Genomic DNA, 21,969 nt, shown 5'->3' with positions numbered 1-21,969 from the left:
GACTTTCGATTGTATTTTAAAGGAACAGTCCGACCTTTGTGTCCGAGCTGCCTCACGGAAACTTCCTCATCCCGGTTAGCCTAGCTTAGCACAAAGACTAGAAGCAGCACCACAACTCCAAGTGATTGTGTTGGCCCCTCAGGGCTTCCGTAGCTTTGAATATTTTGGTCACATGGGCGAGGTGTGGGAGAGTTAGAGATGCTAGTTTGTTGTTTCAGAGAATTCTGATTTTAATGTAAACACCAGATTTTATTGTAAAGCGGTCCAAACTTTAAATTGTGATGAATAGTTTGTGAACACGTGCACACTCAGACTCTCTCAGACTGTCTCTGCTGTGCTCACTGTGGCTTCTGTCTCCGTGTTTATGTTTCCTCTTATTGTTATTTATCCACGTTGGTACTTATAGAGACGCTCCAATAAACTAATACACCGTCTACCTGCTCATCACACACAGAGACGTGCATGTCGATAAAAAGCTTTTATTCATGCAGACAGCTCAAAGGTCAATGGTAAACAGGAAGTGAGGTCACAGGGCCTGGAGATAGCGCTGGAGTGGGCTAATGGACCAGTATTCGTACTCCCAGCCCAGAAACCAGCCGGTGAAGGTTGGCGGTTCGAATCCCTGCTTCACCGTCACAATGGGGGTTCGAGGGTCACGATTGGCTGGGTCACTCTCGATGTAGCGCTCAGCTGCAGGGAAATTTTTTTTTTTTTAATTTCAAACGCCTCAAAAGTTACGAGTTTAGACTTTAAATTACAACTGAACCGATCCTTCGAGATATTAGACGAGTTCAGAGCAGAGGACATCGGACACACGGCCAGGTAACGCCCACTTTAGCCTCCTGTCGGTCTCACCTGATGTCACTGCCCGAGTCTTCTCCTCCTCCTGAGCTTCGTTTCCAATCCAAACGAACACCTGCAGCAGGACGCAGGACGTGAGGACACCGAAGAGATGCAGACATCTTTAACTGTATGAACAGAAGGAGACGCCCACCTGGTCCCAGGTATCCAAGATCATGACATCATCAGGAGCGAGATCATCCTGCGTCAGCTCACCTGGAACTTCATCTACCTGAAACACAGATTCACCTGTGAAGATTTGTTTAGCACCGAGCCTGGTCACCAACATTCAGCCTCTTCCACAGCGCGTCTTTGTCCCGCACTCCTCCCCTCACCCCCAGCCAGTGACAGCAGACGGCCGGCCCTCTGCTTTTCTGTTTTATTGTCTTTACTTTACAGTCTAAAGTGTATTTAGGAGACTATTGTTGTGATTTTGTGCACTGTAATTAAAACTGAATTGAAAGAGGATATAATAAAGTCTAGCCTCCAGGTGTCTCTGGATTTAGAAGTTAGTTTCAGCTTCAGGTGGAAACTGAAACTATCGAGCTGATTGTTGACCGATTAATCTTGTATAAATGAAACTGGCTTTGCTAGAACTTTGTAGTAAACGATGATGGTGACGTTGGCCTTGCTCCTGGAGAACCAATCATGTGACGAACTGACAGACCTTGAAATTTCCAGTCTTGTTGGAGCAGGCAAACAGCCGGGGAGGATGAGCTTCCATCTGGTTCTTCAGCCGAGCAGACCGACAGTAGTCCTGCTGCCCCCCCAGCGTATCCCAGAATCCATCTGTAACCGCGGATGGTCAGTTTATGGTTCTAGTATGTGCACATTGGTAAATATTTCACCTGTCCTCCCCACCTTGCTCCTCCCCCTCGTCCAGAAGGGTGGGGGTCACATGCAGGATCTCAGCCAGCTGCTCGGCTCCCTTCAGTTCGTCTGGGTTGCTTCTACTGCCTTTCCACATCCAGGATCCAGAGGGCAAAACCAGGAGGAAAACATCGTTGGAGTTCAGACGGGAGGAGGACGGCTCCACCTGACAAGAGCAGAGGAGTCAGGCTCCACCTGGACTAACCAATGCAGGCTCAGACGACGTGACAGTCGCAAGGCGTGAAGATCTGAACCAAAACCTTTTGGACCAAAATATTCCTGAGCTAAAACTAAAGTTCTGGACTCAAATGCTGAGCCCTCAGAGTTCTCTGGACTCAAAGTCTATCAACCAGAAGTCTGGGACGTTCTTTGAACCAAAGGAACTTTGATTTTCTGGACTAAAACTCTAAAAGGAAAGAACCCGTCTTCACTGGGCTCCAGTTCTCGCCTCACCTCCACAGTTCTGGTGTTTCCTGCTGGATTGGCTCTTATCTGGAACAGGCGAGTGTCTGCAGCTTCCGATTGGCCGTTCTCTCTAGAAGTCCCGCCCTTGTACACCACCAGTGGTTTGTCGCCAAACAGACTCATGAGGTGGGCGGGCTCTTTTCCTTGAATGACCCGCACCTGCACACAGGTAAGAGTAAGAGCCTTTCCTGCTCAGTGGGTTGGGTTAACAGACTGGGCTCAGCGTTCCCAGCTGGTTTACCTGGACAGCACTTCCTTCCAGCTCATCATCCACCTCAACAGCCAAGAAGGCCGATGCCGCAACCTCGTCCTGGGTAGACTCCGCTCCCTGCCTATAGAGGGAATAAAAACCATCTACATTAGAAGCAAGTTTTCCAGCACTAGATGGCACCCTGCTGTGGACATGACCGAGGATCCCAGCACGCATGCAGCGCCTCACCACATGTAGATGATCTGACCGCTTCGGTCGCTGTGCTGGTAGCGATACAGGATGATATAACTGTCTCCTCCATAGAACTGACCGTAGGACGCCGAGTCCACGGGAACCTTCTCCGAGCCTTCGACCCTCCAAATCTACGACAGAGACGGACTTGTTTGTAAAGCCTGGCGGCTCTGCGGCCACGGACGTCACAGCTTTCAAAAGGAGATTGCTTTTTAAAATCAAAAACCCAAAAGCTGGAAAACAATTAAAATATCACCTCGTGTAAGTGAAGTCACTGACTTACATGTTTGAGTTTGTATCGAGATCCTGAGAAACACATGTCCAATCCAAACAGAGGCGCGTGTAACCTGCCTCTGTTACACATGAACATTCAAAATTTAACGAGCCAATCAGAGTGCTTCATGTGACCAAGGCTGACACCAGCCTGTTTTTGCTGCGTGTGACGAACTCTTATGTTTTGGCTTCGTCCTGCTCAGTGACAGGAAGGTCCTGAGTCCTTTCTGTGTAGATCACAGGTGTCAAACTCTGGCCCGTGGGCAAAATTTGGCCCGCAGCCTATTTACATTTGGCCCGCGAAGCCATACCAAATTACTATTAGAGCTGGCCTACTGGTATTACACAGCTTATCTATATATTTTAGTATTAAGCTTTGCTTGTTCCATATTCAGTCTTTCAGCAAAACGTGTTTGAGTCCATAAGATTCATTCTTATATCTGGAGGAACAAATATATTTCAATAAATATTAACGTTAGCCCGCGACTTTGTTCCAGTTTTGAATTTTGGCCCACTGTGTATTTGAGTTTGACACCCCTGGTGTAGACAGTAATGAGTGCAGCCGGGTGATAATCTAGTGTGTCTGACTTACATGCAAATGTTTTATCAGCACACCTGTGAACACAGCTGCTAACTCTCCTGGCACCAATGGAGACGGTTTTCCATCAGACAGGAGGGATGATGTGGCGTTCAAGCTTTCAGCTCGGTTAGTCTGCTGGAGTACGAGTACGACTGGAGGAAGAAAAACGGCCACATTTCCATTCGGTTCAGTTTTTTTCCAAATAGTGCCCTCAAGGCACTTCGCTGTGAAGCTGTGTGAACGTCACAAGTGCCATATTTTCACAGACGCGTGTATTCATTAAAATCGTTTGACTTCACCCGGCCGGATCAGTGTGGTTATTCTTCGATCACCTCTTGTACCCTTCCTCAATATTGAACCCTTAACAGACCTCTCAGTTACAAAACCGGAGACACTACAGGTGAACGCATCATCTGCAGTCTTCGTCATCTTTGAGGTTTTATGACATTTGAAATTTGCAAATGAGGTCTCGCTATGTGAAATGTGCACTTTGGCTCATATCTCTCCAGCTTGAAAGAAAACCTGCTGTGACACAATCTGAAGGTCGACCAGTGTGAGGGGAAAACCACCAAAAGAGGCACAACTGTGTGTGGACAGTTTCACATGCATTTGTTTCACCTTTCAGTGCACAGATTTGGTGGAGGATATTTAAATGAATGAAACAACCAATGATGGTAGCTGCTGGTGATCATCGCTTTGGCTCAATCCTGCATGTTTACAGCCTGATACGTTTGTTCTTCAGTAATATTAGTGCTAGTTCTGTCATAATGTGGCTGTCAGGGAGGCGTGACAGTTACTTTGTACTGTACTTCAAACCCTGTTGATGGGCGCTCAGTCATCCAGGTAAGGAAACAGGCTGGTTCTGCTCATCTGGACGTTTTCAGTGCGAGAAACGTTTCATCATCATCATCATCATCATCATCATCATCAGGTGACTCCTTCAGTCTCAGCTGACTGCAGGTTTCTACCTTACTGTCTGTGACCAGTGGTCATGACAGTCTGCACATTAACACCTGGTAGGCCCTTAAAAAATGCACCCTTTAATGATCATAAACTGACCTCACCATTGTTAGTCATTGGTGCTAGTTTCAGTCATTGTGCAGATGTCCCGTTTATAATGTTGAAACCTGCAGTCAGCTGACACTGAAGGAGGAGGAGGGGGAGGATTATTTTCTCCCACTGAAAACGTCCAGCTGAGCAGAACCAGCCTTTCGGGTACTTCAAACCGTGCTGGTGAGCAGGGCACGTTACAGGTTTCTGCTTGTTCAGCGTCAGTCCAGAGAATAAGCACCAAAAGCCTGCTCATGCATCATTGCTCAGCACACACAGAGCTCTGCAACATCACATGTTATGCTTTACGAGGTGGTCTTTGCTTCTCCCCGGTATCAGCTCGATTAAATACAAACAGAACACAGTGAAGAGTCAGAAAGGCGTTATGAAGCGGTAGATGGTCGCCGATTTTCTGAGAGTCCTTTCTTCTGCAGCAGCGACGTGTGCCTGCACACACAGGTGACAGAGGTGGGCGGGTGGATCGGTCAGCTGCAGGTGAGCCAGCCTTACAGTGAGGTCAGTCACACGCTGGAGCTTTACTGCCCCGGGTTTCGTCAGTCAGGAGCCTCTCAGCTTGTCGTTGTTGAGCTGAAACCTGCAGATGTTACTCAGGGCTGAAAACCTGCCCTGAGTAACATCATGCTTGTCAGGTGACCGTGTACCTGAGCTGCCGACATTCAGGTGTTCTCACCTGTTTTTCTCCGTCCCCGCAGTCGACCATGCCATACTGCGCCGCCATGCCTTCTGATTGGTGGAGCGTAGATGCATCAAACGGCACCTGTCCAATCACAGGAGTCAGCTTTGGTCTGGCTCGGCACAGTTTAGTCCTGGAAGCTGATTGGCTTACCTTTTCCATCTTTGCAATCTTATTGGACACGTAGGCGGTTCCCATGCCGACCGTGTCACTGGGGCCCCTCCAGTCCTTAAAGAACTGTTTGAAGAGCGGCCCCTCCCCGTGCTCAGGAAGGACCTGGACCTGGGGGGCGGGAACACAGGTACGACAGGAAAATCGGATCACCTGTTTCCTGATGCAGCTCATCTCAGGTGAGACTGTAAGAGTGTGTGTGTGTGTCTGTCTCTACCCGTGTGAAACTGGGGTAGTTCATCTTTGAGATGAACGACTCTGCGGTGTTCAGGACAGCGTGACGCTCCTCCGAGTTTGCATCTTTACCTGCATACATGCACGCACGCCGTTAATTTGGACCAGCAGGTGTTACATTCTGTTCAGGCTCATCCAGACAGGCGACCTCCGGACGTTCAGTTTATTCACAGGTGGAAAAACGAGTGCTCCCTCTCCATGACCAGTTCCCAGCCTGTCAGATGGGTCTTGCTGGTTTCACACCTGTTGTGCTCACCTTTCCAGATGAAGATGTGTCCGTTGGCTCCGTTGTCAAGAATGAAACACTCGCTGGACACCAAAGTATTCTGGGAGAACGGGCTCTCCTCGGCCACCACAGTGACCTCCAGGTCTCCGCCTGCATTCGACACCTGAGACGAGTCACGTGTAAATCTTCAGACATCATGGGCAGCCACGGAGAGCTGATTGGATGACGATCCAGGTGAGAAACACCAGAGTTTGTTACCTTGTAGAGACGAGCCACTTTCCTGTTGGAAGCATCTGTCTCGGTGTCGTCAGCCTGAGACTCTGAAAGCTCCGGCTTCTCCCCGAGAACCTGAACACAACAGAGAGCAGTGAAAGGTCAGCTGAACGTCCCATCATGCACTGCAGCTTAAACAGCAGAACAAAACAAATTTCCCACGTGTGGGACTAATAAAGGTTATCTTATCTTATCTTAGAACAGTTTCTGTATCAGGCTGTAAATGTGCCTATTGTGCCTCACTGCTGCTTCTGCTGGACGCCAGAGGAACTGAGCTGTGGTGCGTTTCTGTACTGCTAAGGAGTCTGTGATGAAATCATTACACACGATTTGCATACCTCTACCATCTTCTCTGGCTCCGCCCCTTCATCGCAGACCTGGAGCTCAGCCCGCCCACACCTCTCATTGTCACGGATACCCTTAGACACCTGTCGAAGATTTAATTAATCAGGTATTCTGCTTTGTGACATCATAAAATGATGACGTAATTAGGTGATGTCAGTACTCACCATGGTTGCCTTCAGCTTCTCAAAGTGGTTGCTGTGGGAACCAGACCACTGAATAATTTCCTGTAGAGAAAAACAGGTTTACAGCTGTACCACCCTCTCTCACCTGTCCCGCCCCTGCCTCACCTGTCCCAGGTCCAGAATGAAGCTATCTGACTGGTTGAAGCTGTCCCAACTGACAGGAACCTCCGTCGCCCTGACAGCGCGCCGACCTCTGACATGCAGCAGTCGCTTAACATCACCAACATCACTGGTCACCACGTGCTTGAACCCTGAGGCCACGCCCCCTTTCTGTATCCAGACAGGCAGGAAGTGATGTCATTTAGAATGAGCTCATTAATGAGCACAGAATCAGCATAAGTACACATAGTAATTAGGGGTGCAACGATACACAAAATTCACGGTTCGATACAAAAAAATGTTCATGCCTTTTTAATTTGTCATTTATTAAAATTATAAATATATATTTTAACTCAAACGTTCAGTTTTTAAATTTTATGTTGCTGAAACAACAAAGTAATAAAATAATAAATCTGATGGAGAAATCACTCATGTTTGGAAAAGAGAGTTCATTACAGAGAAATGGCTCTTTCCAAAATAAAAGCTCTACTATCCGCTTCTTCTGGGCTATATTCTCAGCAGCATATTAAACATATCAGGTCCCCATAAGGAGAATCCTGTGCTAACGGCTGTCTAAATGACTCGGGTAAAGTTTGTAGCATGCGTGCTTGTTGTTTTTGTCTTTGCACGAGGATGATGTCGGAGTAAATGTGCAGTCATATTCGTTGTGTTCCCACTAGTGCTGTCAGCGTTAATCTGAAATGACGTTAACGCCACAACACGGCAAATCTCCGTTAAAGAGCTACCGCGGATTGCCCCGTGCGTGGGGCTAGACGGCCAACACGTTAACGAGCTAACTGCGCTAACGCACTAGTTCCCACCCATGTAATTGAGCATTGCATGGCACATCCAACATACCGTTTTACTTTAGTCCATGACGCGCTTACCTTCAGGGTCATACGTCACATGAAAACCAAAATAATTCCAAACGCCAGATCTGAATGAGGGTGGGGGAGGTTCAATTTGCCATGTTGCAAGGAGCTTAACTTCTGTCTGCTAGCTTGCCCTGCACTCAGTGAATCTGTGTTCGACTACTCCGCCTAGGCTGCACTGTCGAGCGCAGATCCACTGAGCGCTCAACACAGACAGCATCGTCAGAAGGAAAGTTGATAAAATAAATTAAAGATTTTGTATTGTTCGATACATGCGTACCGAACTGAAAGCACTGTATCGAACGGTTCAATATCGTTGCACTACTAGTAGTAATAGTAGTACTTGTGTTGTAGTTACCATGTATGTGAGACCAGATTTGAAGTACCCGGTGAAGGTACCAGACTCGTAGCCCTGTACTTCGCGGTACTGGACCGGCGCCCCCTGCAGGAAGTCGTCCATCTGAACAGTGAGAATAGCCGCTGCTCCGCTCTCATCCTGAGAACACGCTGAACCTGTGAGACAGTCGGCCAATCAGAGAGCAGAACAGCTGGTCAGCTGCAACCACCACCAAGTACTGCAGTATCACGAGTCACAGTGCTACACCACTTCCCGTTTGCATTTATTTCGACTGTCACTACGACATGTTCTCCAGCAGTATTAGTGGCAGTAGTATCAGTACGTGAAATACTGCAGTACCCTGCCAGTAGTGCAGGTCGTACTGCAAGGCACCGCTGCGGTTGCTCGTGCTCTTCAGGATCAGGTACGCATCGCCGATGTAGAACCGGCCATACAGGCTCTCAGGAACAGGAACCAGCTCCATGTTCTCCACCCGCCACACCTGAAGCCCCGCCTCCTTCCCTGCACGCTCAAACTCTGAATGGGATACCATGATGTCACCTACAAGGGGCGGAGCCACAGAAAAGAAAACAGTCCAACCTGAAAATGTTTCACTGAAAGGGGCGTGGCAGAAGCATTAACCAGTGGCGTGTATGTAATCCCCACCCACAATATCAGATTTACTTACTCTGGCTAACCCTAAGTCATGAAAACATTAAAATCAGTCACAGGACAACAAACAGGTGCGTGCTGTAGCCCAATCAAAATCGAAAACACACGTAAAGCTCAGAGCTGTTGGATGATGAATTTCACTGCAGCTCCCATAGCACAGGTGTGTGTGTGTGTGTTGTATTAACAGCGTTGTGTTCCTCTTGCAGTAGCTGGTTCATTGTGTGCACTTCCTTTTTCACACCTGTGCCAATTCTGACACACCTGCAAACATGAGCTAACACACCTGACAGCTCACAGGTCATCCAACCCTGAGGCTGTATGAAAACATCTATCAAGTTTCAACCTGTTCAGGTTGCATCAACACACACAGTTGGTTTTGACATGCATGTTTTAGCATGGTGTGTGTGTGTGTGTGTGTGTGTGTGTGTGTCACCTCTGTGGCATTCACAGAAACAGTAAGTGAAGGTTTTCTATATTTAAACATTTGAAATCAAGAAGTTTAAAAGCAGGAAGAGGAAAACCCGACAGACAGCGAATGCCTCCTCACTGATCACAGGTAACACAGAGGAAACACACCTGAGCAGTTACTGAGAAGCAAGACTGACTGTGGAAAGGAAAGATGAGGATGACGAGGAGGATGAAGAGCTTCTGCGGAAAAACAAACATCACCTTGATGACAGGCTCGAAATGATGTCACAGAAACTTACCTGAAACAGAGGAACTCACCTGGACGTTCTCACTGAGCTCCACCTGAGTCTCTGACAGAAGAGGGCGGGGCTGCAGCGCCTTTTACCTAGGAAGCCCCTCCCTCACCTCACCTGTGACGATGCAAATGCTCAGACCAGCTGAGCGTCCCTCTGATGCTGTCCGTGCGGCTCCAGGTGCAATTAGGTTGTTTTAGTCTTCTGCATATTTCTACATGTTTTCATACAGAAATGAACAGAATGCATTAGAAGCGTGTCTCTGGTTGATCCACATGTGACCTGTGACGAAATCGGAATTCAAACTACTCAAAAACTTTATTTATAACTAAACATATTTTATTTACGATGCTGCGGTTCACACAATAATCAGTGATTCCTTAAAATTTCGTATTTAACTGAAAGTTCACGTCAGACTGTCTGACTGATAGAGGCAGGTCATCATGCTTTCTAACACTGACTTTAATGCTGAACTTTTTAGAATTAATTTGATTACTAAAACTAATTAAAGCCGACGACTCTCGAATTGATTGTTTTTAACTATTATTGAAGCGCTTATTCTGAAATCTCAGCATACGTTACGTTGACGGCCTTGTCTTATTGTGAAAGTTCCGATCGGATGTGTTTACGTGGAGGTTTCCGTTTGACACGGAGCGCTCAGCTGTTAGCACAGCTGGTCGACATGTCGCAGAAAACCGGGAATAAACGGGAATAATCGGGCTGACGGTCGGCTGGGGTCGCTCGGTTTAGGCGGGAAAATGGAGACGTTCGGCAGGTTCACGAGCATGCTGCTGCACGCGCTGGAGACGGTGAGTTAGCAGTTAGTTAGCTGCTGTTAGCTCCGTGAAAAGTTGGACAAAGTTAGTCACTCGGATGAGCTGTTTGTCACTGCTGACCCTGACCAATCTGCTGTCACCGAAACGTAAACACAGAAGCTAACAGGTGCTAACGTTAGCTTCAGAGTACTCCAGGTGTTTACCTGCTGGAGATGGGTTTGTGTCAGGGCTCAGGAACTCGCACAGGTAGAGACAGGACAGACAGGTATGTGTGCCAGCTGTTACTGTACTTCACTGTCACCTAATGAGTATACCAGTAAAGCTTTTTGAAATTAATTAAAACCAGCTTTATAAATAAACCTAGTGAACTGATCGAGACAGGTGACCTGGTCAGGACATGAAGTTCTACAGCTGCTGGAACCAAAACAGAAGCTGCTGTGCTCAGAGCTGTGATGTCAGCCGCCGTGGGAGGGGCTGACAGGAGCTCACTTGTAATTGGCTGAATCAGCTAACAAGTTCTGATCGGAACCAAGCCGTTTGAAGGCAAAGCAACCAGTGAGTACAGAGAACATGAAGGCACCGATCAGCTTTATGGATCTGTACTCAGCTGGTTTAGGTCAGGGCTGATGAAGCACTCTGATTGGTTCCCTGGCTTGATGCATGCTTAATGATCCAGGTAAAGAAATGCCCCTCAAAATTTGTCTTCATCTGGACGTAGCGTTTCAGTGGGAGAAATGTTTTGTCCGGGTGACTTCTTCAGTCTCAGCTGACATGTGTTTGCTCTTGGAACTGTGTCTTCATTCCACATGTTTCACATACAAGGTGCTCCAGGTAGAAACATGGGTGTGCCATGGGTTCCCCAGTTTCACCCAGTGTGTCCAACTTGTACATGGAAGAAGTGGAACACAGGGCTTTGCTGTCCTACCCTGGAACACCACCAAGGTCTTGGTTAGCCTTCCTGGACTGTGAGATCTCCATCCATAATGGGGGACAACAGCTGAGACACAGTTTTTCTAAACACCACATCTCTGTGGCTTTTTTTGGACTTCCTGTCTGTTAAGTATTCTTAAACTCATTTTGACTCCGCCTCACATCTCACCTGTCTGTCAGAGGGAGCCCACGGTGGAGCTGTTTGACTCGTTTGTCGATCACTGGAAATCAATCACCAATTATTATATCGATACGACAGGTGAGGCTCTTTAACCTGCAGCTAGTTGTTACCACAGCCACACAACCAGCCAATTGAATTCCTCGTGTGTGTGTGTGTGTGTGTGTGTGTGTGTGTGTGTGTGTGTGTGTGTGTGTGTGTGTGTGTAGATGACAGTCGTCCTGTCAGACAGACGGACATCCCCTGGCATCTCAGACAGATGTTGGACATCCTGGTGTACGAGGAGAAGCAGCAGGTGCGTCAGTGTGACTCAGAGCTGTATTGATCAGCATATCCATCAGAGTATTGAATGTCCTGTCTGTATTGATCAGGCCGTGGAGGACACAGGAGCCTGTATGGAGTACCTGCTGCAGCACAAGCTGTTGGAGACTCTGTGCACACTGGGGAAGGCTCAGGTAATGGTGCTGCACACTCACTGATACAGTGAAAGCTGCAGGCTAGGATGATGATGATGATCCTGCTCTTCAGTCATAAATGTTCAGGTTGATGAGTTCACTTCCTGTCTGAAAGGCTAACGTGCCCATCTTAGAGGACCAGCTCGCTGTTTACTTCCTGTTTTAGTACCTGGCACTGAGACTGAGCTGCGTGGTCAGGTTTTATGGCTTGTAGCGTTAGGAGCTCACAGCTCTGATTGGTGGATCTTTCCTGTGTAACCCACAGACTGTATATGAACAATGGAAGCAGACATTGTGACATCAGCTGGTGAAGTCCTGATTTAGAGCTCAGAGATCAGGTTTTACAGCAAGAATAGTCTGCTTTACAAAGACTGCAGCTTTAGTCCGAAGCAGCCATTGTTTGTTTACAGTCTGTAGGAACACCTGTCTCCAGGTGAGGGTCTCTGTGCTGAATCCAGTTTTAGCTTCAGAGCAGAAACGCGGTGAACTGTGAGCTAACACTGTAACTCTTCTGTCCTCTCTCAGTATCCTCCAGGGATGTCCCAGCAGGTGCTCCTCTTCTTCTCCAAGCTCCTGTCTCAGGTGCAGAAGCCTCTGCTGCAGCTGGTGAACGTCTACAGACCTGTGCAGGTAAACCAGGTGGAACATCTACAGCACACTGCAGAGGCTCATCTGTGCCTGTCAGTCCTTTGTGTGTCTGCAGGTGTTGTCAGTCCTCACACAGCTTACAGTGACACGCACACAGCAGGAAGTTTAGGTTACAGACAGTGTAGTGAGGTCGTCAGAGCGTAGGCAGGTGAGACACTCCACCTGAGCACAGCACAGAGGAAACAAGGCAGCGTTTTATCTCTCAGCCACCTGGGGGACAGCCCGCAGGGGACAGACCTGAAGCCTGGACACCTGAGGACACCTAAGGACACTGATGCTGCTAAGCTCAAGCTGCTTATTTTTATTTAAATCTTCCCAATAAAGCTAACCGTTCTTCACTTTCTCTCTACCACTGCCTGTGCTGATGATGTCACTATGTGCTCCGCCCCATAGAAGCTGATTTGCCTCTGTGCGCTTCCTGGTTCCCAGACTGAAAAGGAGGAAGCTCAGTTCCTATTGGTCGTCTGCTCCAGAGTGAAGCAGGATCCCCACACGCTCAGATACGTCTTACAGGTAACCTCAGAAGGTCTTAGGTCCACTTCCTGTCACGTGATGTGAGCTCATTATCACATGACTTTTATCTTTGTTTTCAGCTTCCAGACCAACCAGTAAGCAGTACACTGAGCTCTGACCAATCAGAGAGCAGCATGCAGGCATCCAGTCGGGGGACAGATCCTCCGCTGCCCTGCGGCCCCATCCAATCAGAGAGCTGTCTGCTGAGGGCCCTGCTGGGTCTCACTAAGAGCCAGGTCAGTAACCCGAACATCTCGCGGTGCATTCAGGTGCCGTCTGAATAACTGGAAAATGAAAGATGACAGAAAGTTTTGACGAGCAGAGACGTCAGCACGCAGCACTGTGAGCTCTGACCAATCGCAGTCAGCGGCAGCGACCCTGTGTGTTGCACTAATGACGGAGCGCTTCATCACTGTCCCTTCACAGAGCACCTCAGTGTGTCTGAAGGCCCACGAGAGCCTCCTGCTGCTCTGCGGGCTGCAGGCTGGGTTCTCAGGGGAGCTGCTGAGCACTCACACCCAGCTGGGAGAGCTGCTGGCTGTGAGGCTGCAGGACCTCTACTCCCTGCTGCCTATGGAGGACGCTGCAGAGCTGCAGAGCTGGCCTCACACGCCCTGGAGGTAAGAACACACACGCGCACACACACACACAGTAGTGCACGATGCAGTACTGCAGACTGGTGTACTGCAGCATTTCCTCTTCCCCTCAGCTCTCAGTTCTCTCACCTCAGCACTGACCCCAGCTCACAGTCTGTGGGTCACATGATCAATTTCTTCTGCTGGCTGGACTTCCTGGATCACCTGATGAGACAGGCACCACAGGTAATACTACCATGACAGGTACACAGCTGCTAGTAATGCTAATAATGCTCAGGGATGCCAGTGCTTTGTGGGTAGCTGCTGCCATGCTGTCCACGCAAAATGTAAACAGAGAAACCAACAGGTGATACGGAGGAAGACTCGTCTAAATGAGCTCCTGCAAAGGTGCGCACATCCAACAGGTTCAAGCTCACACTCGGGTGTGTGCGACTGTGACGAGCTCTTCAGTTTTTCCTGCGTGCCGCTAAACAGAGCGATGAATTTCTCCTGCAGCATCCAGGGTGCGAACGACTCGCCGTGCTGCTCACACTCATGACCTGAGCAATCTTTGGACCGTCTCAGGTCCTCCAGGTGTGACGCTCTCCTGGCAGGGACCGTGACCGTGGGCTCGCTGTGAGCTGACCGTGGGCTCGCTGTGGGCCGACTGTGAGCTGACTGTGGAAGAGGCCGGTCTTTGGGTTGTAGCCTCACATTACACAGCTCACTGTCTGTGGGCAGAAAGCTTTAGTGTCATGTGACCAAAGGATGCTTCCAGTCTGCAGGCTCTTTCTCCGTGTTGTCCTCGCCGTGTGTCAAAGGCTGTAAACAGCTAAATGTTCGCGAGCTCACCTGCACCGTCAGCACGTCCTTTGAGACGTCCTCTGTCCAGCTGATAGTCCGCTCACACCGCGCTGCTACAGCAGCCCGCTGTTTTTTTTAATGAACATTCTAACAAATGTAATTATGCCAGATTGCAGCCTTGGGCTTATTTCCATCTGCAGACCCTCTGGCAGGCTGCTGTTACACACACATTAGGAAAAACATACAGAGACACTTTTTAGTGGTCATGTGACAAGGACAAAAAAAGTGATCACATCATATTAGAACAAACAATGACAACAAGAATGCACAACAGAGGACAGTATAGAGAACGGAAACACATCAGTTATATTGCACAGTGTTGCACATGCCCTGACTGTGCTGATATTGCACTCACACATTACACTAATAGTGGTTTCCCTTTTTGTAATACACTAACTCTTTTTCACGTCCAATATGAAGCATGATTACTAACCATGATCACATGTTATTGTGTCCCTCAGCCGCCCTTTAAGTGACTCTTACAGAGAGGGAAACTTTCCCTCGCTAGCAAAGGAAGACTATTCCAGAAGCTCACTCCCTGATATGACAGAGCATCTGTGAAAAGGTCTAAATGCAGATTCACAATCCCCTCTCACAGTGGCTCGGGTCAGTCGAGGCAACACTGCTAGACTTTTAATAAAATCACTCATTGGTGGAGGCGCCAGACCATGTATAACTTTGTAAATTACCAATATGATTCAATATATCTATCTCTCTATCTATATCTCTCTATATAAATTCAATATGAGCCAGTGTCATAGAGTGCAGCAATGTAGTCGCTGCTGTGTCTGTTAATGATGTGCGGATATGTCTAAAGTTCTGTATGTTAACATTTACAGTTTTCACTACTTTGTTTGTGTTCTTTAAAAGGATCATTTTGAGTCTAGCAGCACTCCCAAATACTTAAATTCCTCAACAATAATTAGTTCTTGTGCACCCAAGCGAACTTTCACTGCAGCCACGGTTGTTATAGTTTTACTAAAGATCACTGATACGGTCTTTTTAACATTATGGGTGAATGGGTGGATGACTGGATATGTAAAGCGCTTTGGGGTCCTTAGGGACTAGTAAAGCGCTATATAAATACAGGCCATTTACCATTTACCATATTAAGGCACAGACATGAGTCATTCCGCCATTTTTGTAAATCATGTAATGCCAATGAAAGCTGATGGGCTGCATCATCAGCAGTTTGGCTTGTGTAACAATTACCGTATCATCAGCATAAATAATTGTGTCTACATTTTTGCACACACTGAGCAAGTCATAGGGTGAACATAACCAGGGGCCTAGACTTGAACTGAGGGATGCCTCGTGTACAGTGAAGATGGGGTGACTTACTATTCTTTATTTGCACATATTGGGCAATGTCCTCGATTTAACTTTCACAGTAAACACAGCTTCTACCTGCGTCTGCTCCATCGCCAGCTCGTGTTAACCACGGTCCCATGATGCGTCAAGCTGATGATGTCATGATCCTCAGCGCTGTAGTACAGCTGATGGTTCCCAAAGGCTGCTTCTGTTCATCTGGACGTAGAAAAGGTTTCATCATCAGCTGACTGCAGGTCTCCAACCTCGTAAGCAGGACATCTGCACAATAGCTGACACGAGCAGCACTGGTGAACAGCTCAGTTTATGATCATTAGCATAAACAGGTGTGTGTGTGTGTGTGTGTGTGTGTGTGTGTGTGTGTGTGTGTGTGTGTGTGTGTGTGTGTGTGTGTGTGTGTGTGTGTGTGAGAGAGAGATCATCAATCAGTGGTTGTTGCTACGTTGTTGCCAGATGAACAGAACCAACTCGTTTCCGTGCCTGGGTGATTGCATCAAGATACATTTGATAGTGCTAATGCTAACACTGCTGCTAAGCTATCACTAATGCTAACAAAACCATCTAATCTCCACTCACACCTCACTCTGTGTGTGCGTGTGTCTGTGTGTGTGTGTGTCTGCAGGTGTTGTCAGTGAAGTTGGCTGTGTGTGTTCATCAGCTCTGGTTGGTGGAGCTTCTTCAGCCTCAGCTGTTGGACACGTGAGTCCTTCATCATCCATCGTCATCCTCCTCACAGGAAGTGGGGGTCCTATCAGATCTTAGGTGTGTGTTTGTGTGTGAGCAGGTGTGAGCAGGTGGTGCTGGGCTCCACCTCCGTCCTCTGTGCCACTGTCAGGCTCGTCCAGTCCTCATCCCTGCTGGATCAGCTCGTCCACTTCCTGCTGCGGAGCGACGCCGCTCAGCCGCTGCTGCGCCGCTGCGACCACATCTCTGACCAGGTGAGAGCACACCCACTCGAGCTGACACCTGCAGCTAGCTAGAGTGCAGAGACGGGAAGCATAGAAACGACTGTGTGTCCTCAGATCAGCATGGTGTCGCTCTGTCTGGTGGAGGAGCTGCTCCAGAAGCCTCACAGGGACGTGTTGGACGTGCTGGTGCTGAGTTTCCTGCACACTCAGAGTTACCTGAGTCCACCGGCCTCGGCACAGGAGGAGCGGCAGACGGAGAGTGGCGAGGACAGCGAGTAGGTGCTTCATGTGTGGCGGGTTGGCCTGTGTCTTAGCTGTCCGCGGCTGATGATGCGTTTCCTGTGTGTCAGAGACCCAGAGGACGACCCCTTCTTTTCCGACAGCCTGACCTTCTCAGACAGTCCCCACCCCCCTCCGCCTCCTCCACCCGGACCCCAGACAGCTGATGATGTCATCAACAGGTAACGCACCTGAAGCTGCGCCGCACAGAGAGTAACGAGTTAACCCGAGGAACAAAACACGACTGTGTGTGTGTGTGTGTGTGTGTGTAGTTTCCTGTGTTTGGTTCCTGTTCAGGTGCGGTCGTCTCAGCTGCTGCAGGAAGGAGGATACGAGACGTACGTCCACGACGCTCACACACTGGTCAGAAGACACACACACACAGCTGTCACTGGTCTCTGACCCTACAGTCAAACCCTGTCTGACTCCTCCCATTTCCTCAGGTGACCGAGTGTCAGGCTCTCTCGCTGTCCTGGGATTGGCCGCTTACTCCCCCCCCCCTTTCCCTGTCGTCAGGTAAAGACTCCGCCTCCTTCTTTGAAGGTCACCTGCTAAAAGTTCTCTTTGACCGTCTGGGACGCCTCCTGGAGCAGGTACACAGACACACACCTGTGCCCTGCGTGGTTCCCCCTGGCTCACCTGTGCAGGTGATGACGATGATGTCGTGTGTTTGCAGCCGTACGAGTTGAACCTGCAGCTGACGGCTGTTCTCTCCAGGCTGTCGGCGTTCAGCCACCCTCTGCTGCACGAGTACCTGCTCAACCCCTACATACACCTGTCTCAGTCCTCCAGGTCACTCTTCTCTGTCCTCATCAGGGTGAGACACGTTCTCCAGAGGAGGGCGGGGCCATGCATTTGTTTTTAAGTTAGGGCATGTCTGTTTTATCACCTGTGTGTGTGTGCCAGGTGATGGGAGAGCTGATGCAGAGGATCCAGCAGGTCTCTAACCTGAGCGAGCGACTGCTGAACACCAGGAGAGCGCTGCTGGGCCTGCCGCACGACCCCGGGTAACTACCTGCTGTAACACCTCATTCCAGCCACGCCTGGCGCCGTAAACACACTTACCAGGGCTGCAGCGACTCATCGAGTGACTCGATTATAAAATGTCTCTGCACAAATTCTTCTTTGATGCTTGTTTAATGTGTTAATGATGGAAACACGAGCGTTTCGAGTGAAAGCTGCTGCAGTAGAAACGAGGCGGGAAGAGCATAGAGGCGGAGCCGTTAGGGAGACGGTAGCGTGACAGGAAACATGGTGTCCACCATTAGAACCTTGACTGGGAAAGAGCTGCAGGAGTCGGAGCCTCAACAAACCGTGATGTGAAGTAGGCTCCACCCACCGCCGCTTGTGTCATATACACACACACAGCTCTCCAGATAATCTGAGGCATGTTTTAACCCCACAGTTCGCTCCAGGCTGACGGCAGCCGTCACGTTTTACATGGAAGTGTACAGGCGTGAGTCTAGAGGGGGGTGCGAGGAGCCCTAGATTTATTACAAGGCTTTGAAATGATATAAAAACTGTTTCAAGTGCTTACAAATAAGAAGTTTTCTCTCTTTGTGTGTTTATTATCGCTCATTAATAAGACAAAAATGTTCTTACTCGATTACTCGGTGATCAGTAGCTGCAGCCCTGTGCAGTCTGCCGTCGTACTCCAGACTCCACCTGTACTGAACTCAGCTGTTTTGACTGTGAGCGCTGCTGGTCCTGTGTTCACCTGAGTTCTCCTGTGGGTGTGTCCACAGACTGGATCACCTGACCCTGCTCAAAGGAGTCATCGTCCTCGAGGAGTTCTGCAAGGAGCTTGCTGCCATCGCCTTCGTCAAGCTGCCCCAGGACCAGGACTGAGTCACCTGGAACTTTGGATTACAGATCAACATGTAAACATTGGCTCACCTGCTGCAGGTGCACCTGGGAGGAAGAAGCAGATTCAGAGTCTTCAAGTGTTTTTTAAGTTCTTCTTGTATAGCGAAAAACTGGCCGATGTCTTGGTGCCGTTTCTGAGGCGACCTGAACACCTCGGCGTCACTCTGCGTTTGATTGGTCAGCACGTTTATTTATGGTTTTAGTCTTTAGCTGATTTTAAACAAACAGGAAGTGGTGTCAGAGTCCAGTTTTGAATGTGTCACATGTCAGTGAGACGTTCCCATTGGACGATCACATGGAGTGATGTCAGCACGTTACACTTAGAAACTGCGATTAAACACACTGTCAAAGCGAGCAATGCCTGTCATGTGACATGTCAGTGAATCTCATTGACTGTGTGGGCGCGGTTTGATGAATGGAGCCAGGGTTAATGAGCCGTCTGATTGTCTGAACACGCATTTAAATACAGAGAAACCCTCATGGGGCCGAGTCCTCATTCATCATTAGCCCCGCCCTAAATGTTGTCAATCACCGTGCAACCATGTTGCTTAGTTTCTGGTGAAAGAGAGCAACTGTTTATCAGCTTCACTGGATGAAACTTTACTGCCTGATGGACTTCCTGCTGCTTTCACATGGCGAGTGTCACATCGAAGTCACTCCTCCCTTTGGCGGGAACACCTGTCCACATACTTTTGGTCCACTGAGCAAACAGTATGAAAAAGCTTTGAATAATTGATGATGATGATGAAGAGTTTCATGTGTGAGACAATAAAAGTGCTGACAGCCGTCTGTCGTGGTGTCCTTGAAAGTTTCACCAAAGAAAGGGTGTGTGTGTGTGTGTGTGTGTCACTGATCCCAGCGCAGATTCATCCACACAGGATTTTGTTCACCATCACTCATATTTCAGACACTGAAGTTGCTAAACTAATTACAGGTTTAAAACAATCAAAAGCACTTGATGTATTTGGTATTAACACAAATTTCCTAAAGGAACATCTGGATCTGCTCGTACGTCCAACAGCTCATGTTTTGAATATGTCATTCAAACACTCCATTGTTCCAACAGATTGGAAAATTGCTGCAGTTACACCAATTTTCAAAGCAGGTGTGAAGACTGACATTGCTAATTATCGCCCCATAAGCATACTCCCGGTCGTATCTAAAATAGCTGAGAAGTGGGTGGTTAAACTCCTCACGGCACACCTAGAAAACACCCAACCCTCATTACATCCATTGCAGTTTGGCTTTCGGGCACATCACTCCACAGATACTGCCCTGTGTATGTTAGTGGAGAACTTGAAGAGCTTGCTGGACAAGAGTCCCTGTGTTGGAGCTGTATTTTTAGATCTGAAGAAGGCTTTCGACTCTGTAAACCATCAGATATTGATGTGCAGATTGACTCGGTTTAATATCTCCAGTCAGGCTCTTCAGGGGTTTGCCTCATATCTCTCACACAGGAAACAGTGTGTGGTGTTGGACGGGGTTAAATCTCCATATTTAGACTGTGATACAGGGGTTCCTCAAGGATCTGTTCTTGGGCCCTTATTGTTCTCTCTTTTTATCAATAACTTACCTGAAGTCTGTCCAAATATATTTACTCAAATGTATGCGGACGATGCAGTTATATATACGCAAGCAAATAGTGTCCAGCAGGTGGCAAAAGATCTTACAGCTGCTTTAGCATTAATGCAGAGCTGGCTGGAGGACTCATGCCTAATGTTGAACACCTCAGAAACTGTCTGCATGTATTTTTCAAAACGCCCCTGAAACTTGAAGCAGTCAAACATATTCCTGGATGGAGCAGAGCTTGAATTAGCTCCAGAATTTAAATATCTTGTGGTCATTCTAGACCCAACATTATCCTTCAAGAGTCACATAAATAAAGTGTCCCAGGTACTTAAATTTAATAATCGAAATTTTAATCATATACGTAATAATTTAAATATGAATGTAGCAAAAACTTATTTTTACTCAATGATCATCTCTCATATGGACTATTGTTTGACGTCCTGGTCACTTGCTTGTCCAACAACACTTAAAACTATTGAAAACATTTATAAAAGACGTTTAAAACTACTTGACAAAAAACCGACTTCCCACCACCAAAAACAAAAATTACTGAACTTCAATAACTTAGTGAAACTTAAAAGAGTGTGTTTAATATATAAAGTCTTACACTCCCTTGCTCCACCACCACTGAAGCAGTTCATTAGGCGTAAAGAAAGCTCAGACCGGACCACTCGAGCTACAACCCACAGAGACGTGTTTATACCCCACAGACGGACAGCATTATGTCTAATTTTTTTTATGTTTTATGGACAACAGATGGAAATATAATAATCTGGTATGTTTACATACATTGTAATTTTTTTTACATGTATGTTCATTAACATGCACTGTCCTAAATAAAAATAAAATAAAATCTGATTGGCTCCTTGTATCCATAATCAGTAAGTAATGTGTTTCATCATCAGAGCTGCTCCTGCTGATCGTTATTGATCAGTTTTGGTTTCATTGAACAGATCATCTGCAGCGCCCCTGTCGTCCCACCGGGGAACTGCAAACTGCTGCAGGTAGTACAGGACGTCAGGCCTGGTTCTTTCACAGTAAAAGTACAGCAGTCTGAACGTGTTGTTAAATATACGTAAAAATCCTGACACAAATCCAAAAATCTGAATCTGTGACAAGAAAAGTCTGTAAACTGACAATGACAGCGAGGCAAGCAAAGGTAAGAAGCAGAGCACGTGTCACTTCCTGTCATGTCTGCAGCTCGTTGTTTCCACTAATGTGTCGTTTGCTCAGTTGAAGAAAACCCAGCGTTGAGAGGCAAAGTCACACCTGGACAGGTGCCTCAGAGAAATCAGCAGGGGGCGATATAACCCCAACCCAGCCTGCAGTAATACTGGCCAATCAGAAGCCTAAAAAAGAAGCTCAGCGTGCACACCTTTGATCACACAAAATCTGTTCTAGTTCATTGTCAGAAAGCTAGCCTGGGTTTACCACCCACAGAGGTGCGAACAGCGCCTCCAGTGGGTTTTAGTCTCTGCAGCAAACCCCTGCGAGCGCCCCCTACTCCAGTCGGACACGTTATGAGACAACACTGATGATCAAACCTGAAAATCTGTACCAGGTAAATGATCTGACAGAAGAACAAGCAGAGTATCGTTAATCTGGTGATTTGTGACCGAGTGCTATAATACAGATTTGAATGGCAGACAATGACTTTGTCTGAGCGCTCAGAGCTGCTGTCATAGGTGACGGCTGCAAGACTTTAGAGACTCTATCCATGGAAACATTACAGCTTCCTGTCCCGCCCAATGAA

General features: G+C 47.9%; 2 protein-coding genes across 3 annotated transcripts; one reads left to right on the top strand and one right to left on the bottom strand.

The window, feature by feature from the left end:
- Positions 1–513: 513 nt before the first annotated feature.
- LOC308404914 (gelsolin-like) lies at positions 514–9,358 on the bottom strand. Its single transcript, XM_080895205.1, has 19 exons — positions 9,333–9,358; positions 8,314–8,514; positions 7,975–8,129; positions 6,751–6,915; positions 6,628–6,687; positions 6,457–6,546; positions 6,104–6,193; positions 5,876–6,008; positions 5,603–5,691; positions 5,368–5,496; positions 5,212–5,298; positions 2,615–2,748; positions 2,417–2,507; positions 2,164–2,334; positions 1,702–1,876; positions 1,508–1,629; positions 995–1,072; positions 856–916; positions 514–690 (listed from the first exon to the last, which is right to left on the bottom strand). The coding sequence occupies exons 2-19, from the start codon at positions 8,504–8,506 to the stop codon at positions 527–529; spliced, it is 2,187 nt and encodes a 728-aa protein (XP_080751331.1). The 5' UTR covers positions 8,507–8,514; positions 9,333–9,358; the 3' UTR covers positions 514–526.
- Positions 9,359–9,946: 588 nt separating this feature from the next.
- On the top strand, positions 9,947–20,951 carry fhip2b (FHF complex subunit HOOK interacting protein 2B). 2 transcript variants are annotated; one of them, XM_080895207.1, is made up of 18 exons: positions 9,947–10,135; positions 11,213–11,291; positions 11,420–11,505; positions 11,582–11,665; positions 12,191–12,295; positions 12,707–12,826; positions 12,907–13,062; positions 13,253–13,446; positions 13,557–13,647; positions 16,217–16,293; positions 16,379–16,532; positions 16,617–16,777; positions 16,853–16,963; positions 17,054–17,144; positions 17,225–17,374; positions 17,458–17,598; positions 17,688–17,788; positions 18,527–20,951. In XM_080895207.1, the coding sequence occupies exons 1-18, from the start codon at positions 10,085–10,087 to the stop codon at positions 18,627–18,629; spliced, it is 2,055 nt and encodes a 684-aa protein (XP_080751333.1). In that variant the 5' UTR covers positions 9,947–10,084; the 3' UTR covers positions 18,630–20,951. The 2 variants fall into 2 exon arrangements, with proteins under 2 accessions (XP_080751333.1, XP_080751332.1); XM_080895206.1 differs by having other exon boundaries at positions 13,536–13,647.
- Positions 20,952–21,969: the final 1,018 nt, after the last annotated feature.

Source organism: Rhamphochromis sp. 'chilingali' (assembly GCF_963969265.1).
Source record: "Rhamphochromis sp. 'chilingali' genome assembly, chromosome: 10".
Taxonomy (NCBI): domain Eukaryota; kingdom Metazoa; phylum Chordata; class Actinopteri; order Cichliformes; family Cichlidae; genus Rhamphochromis; species Rhamphochromis sp. 'chilingali'.
Note: the sequence above shows the minus strand (reverse complement) of the source record. Positions and strands in the feature narration are given on the sequence as shown.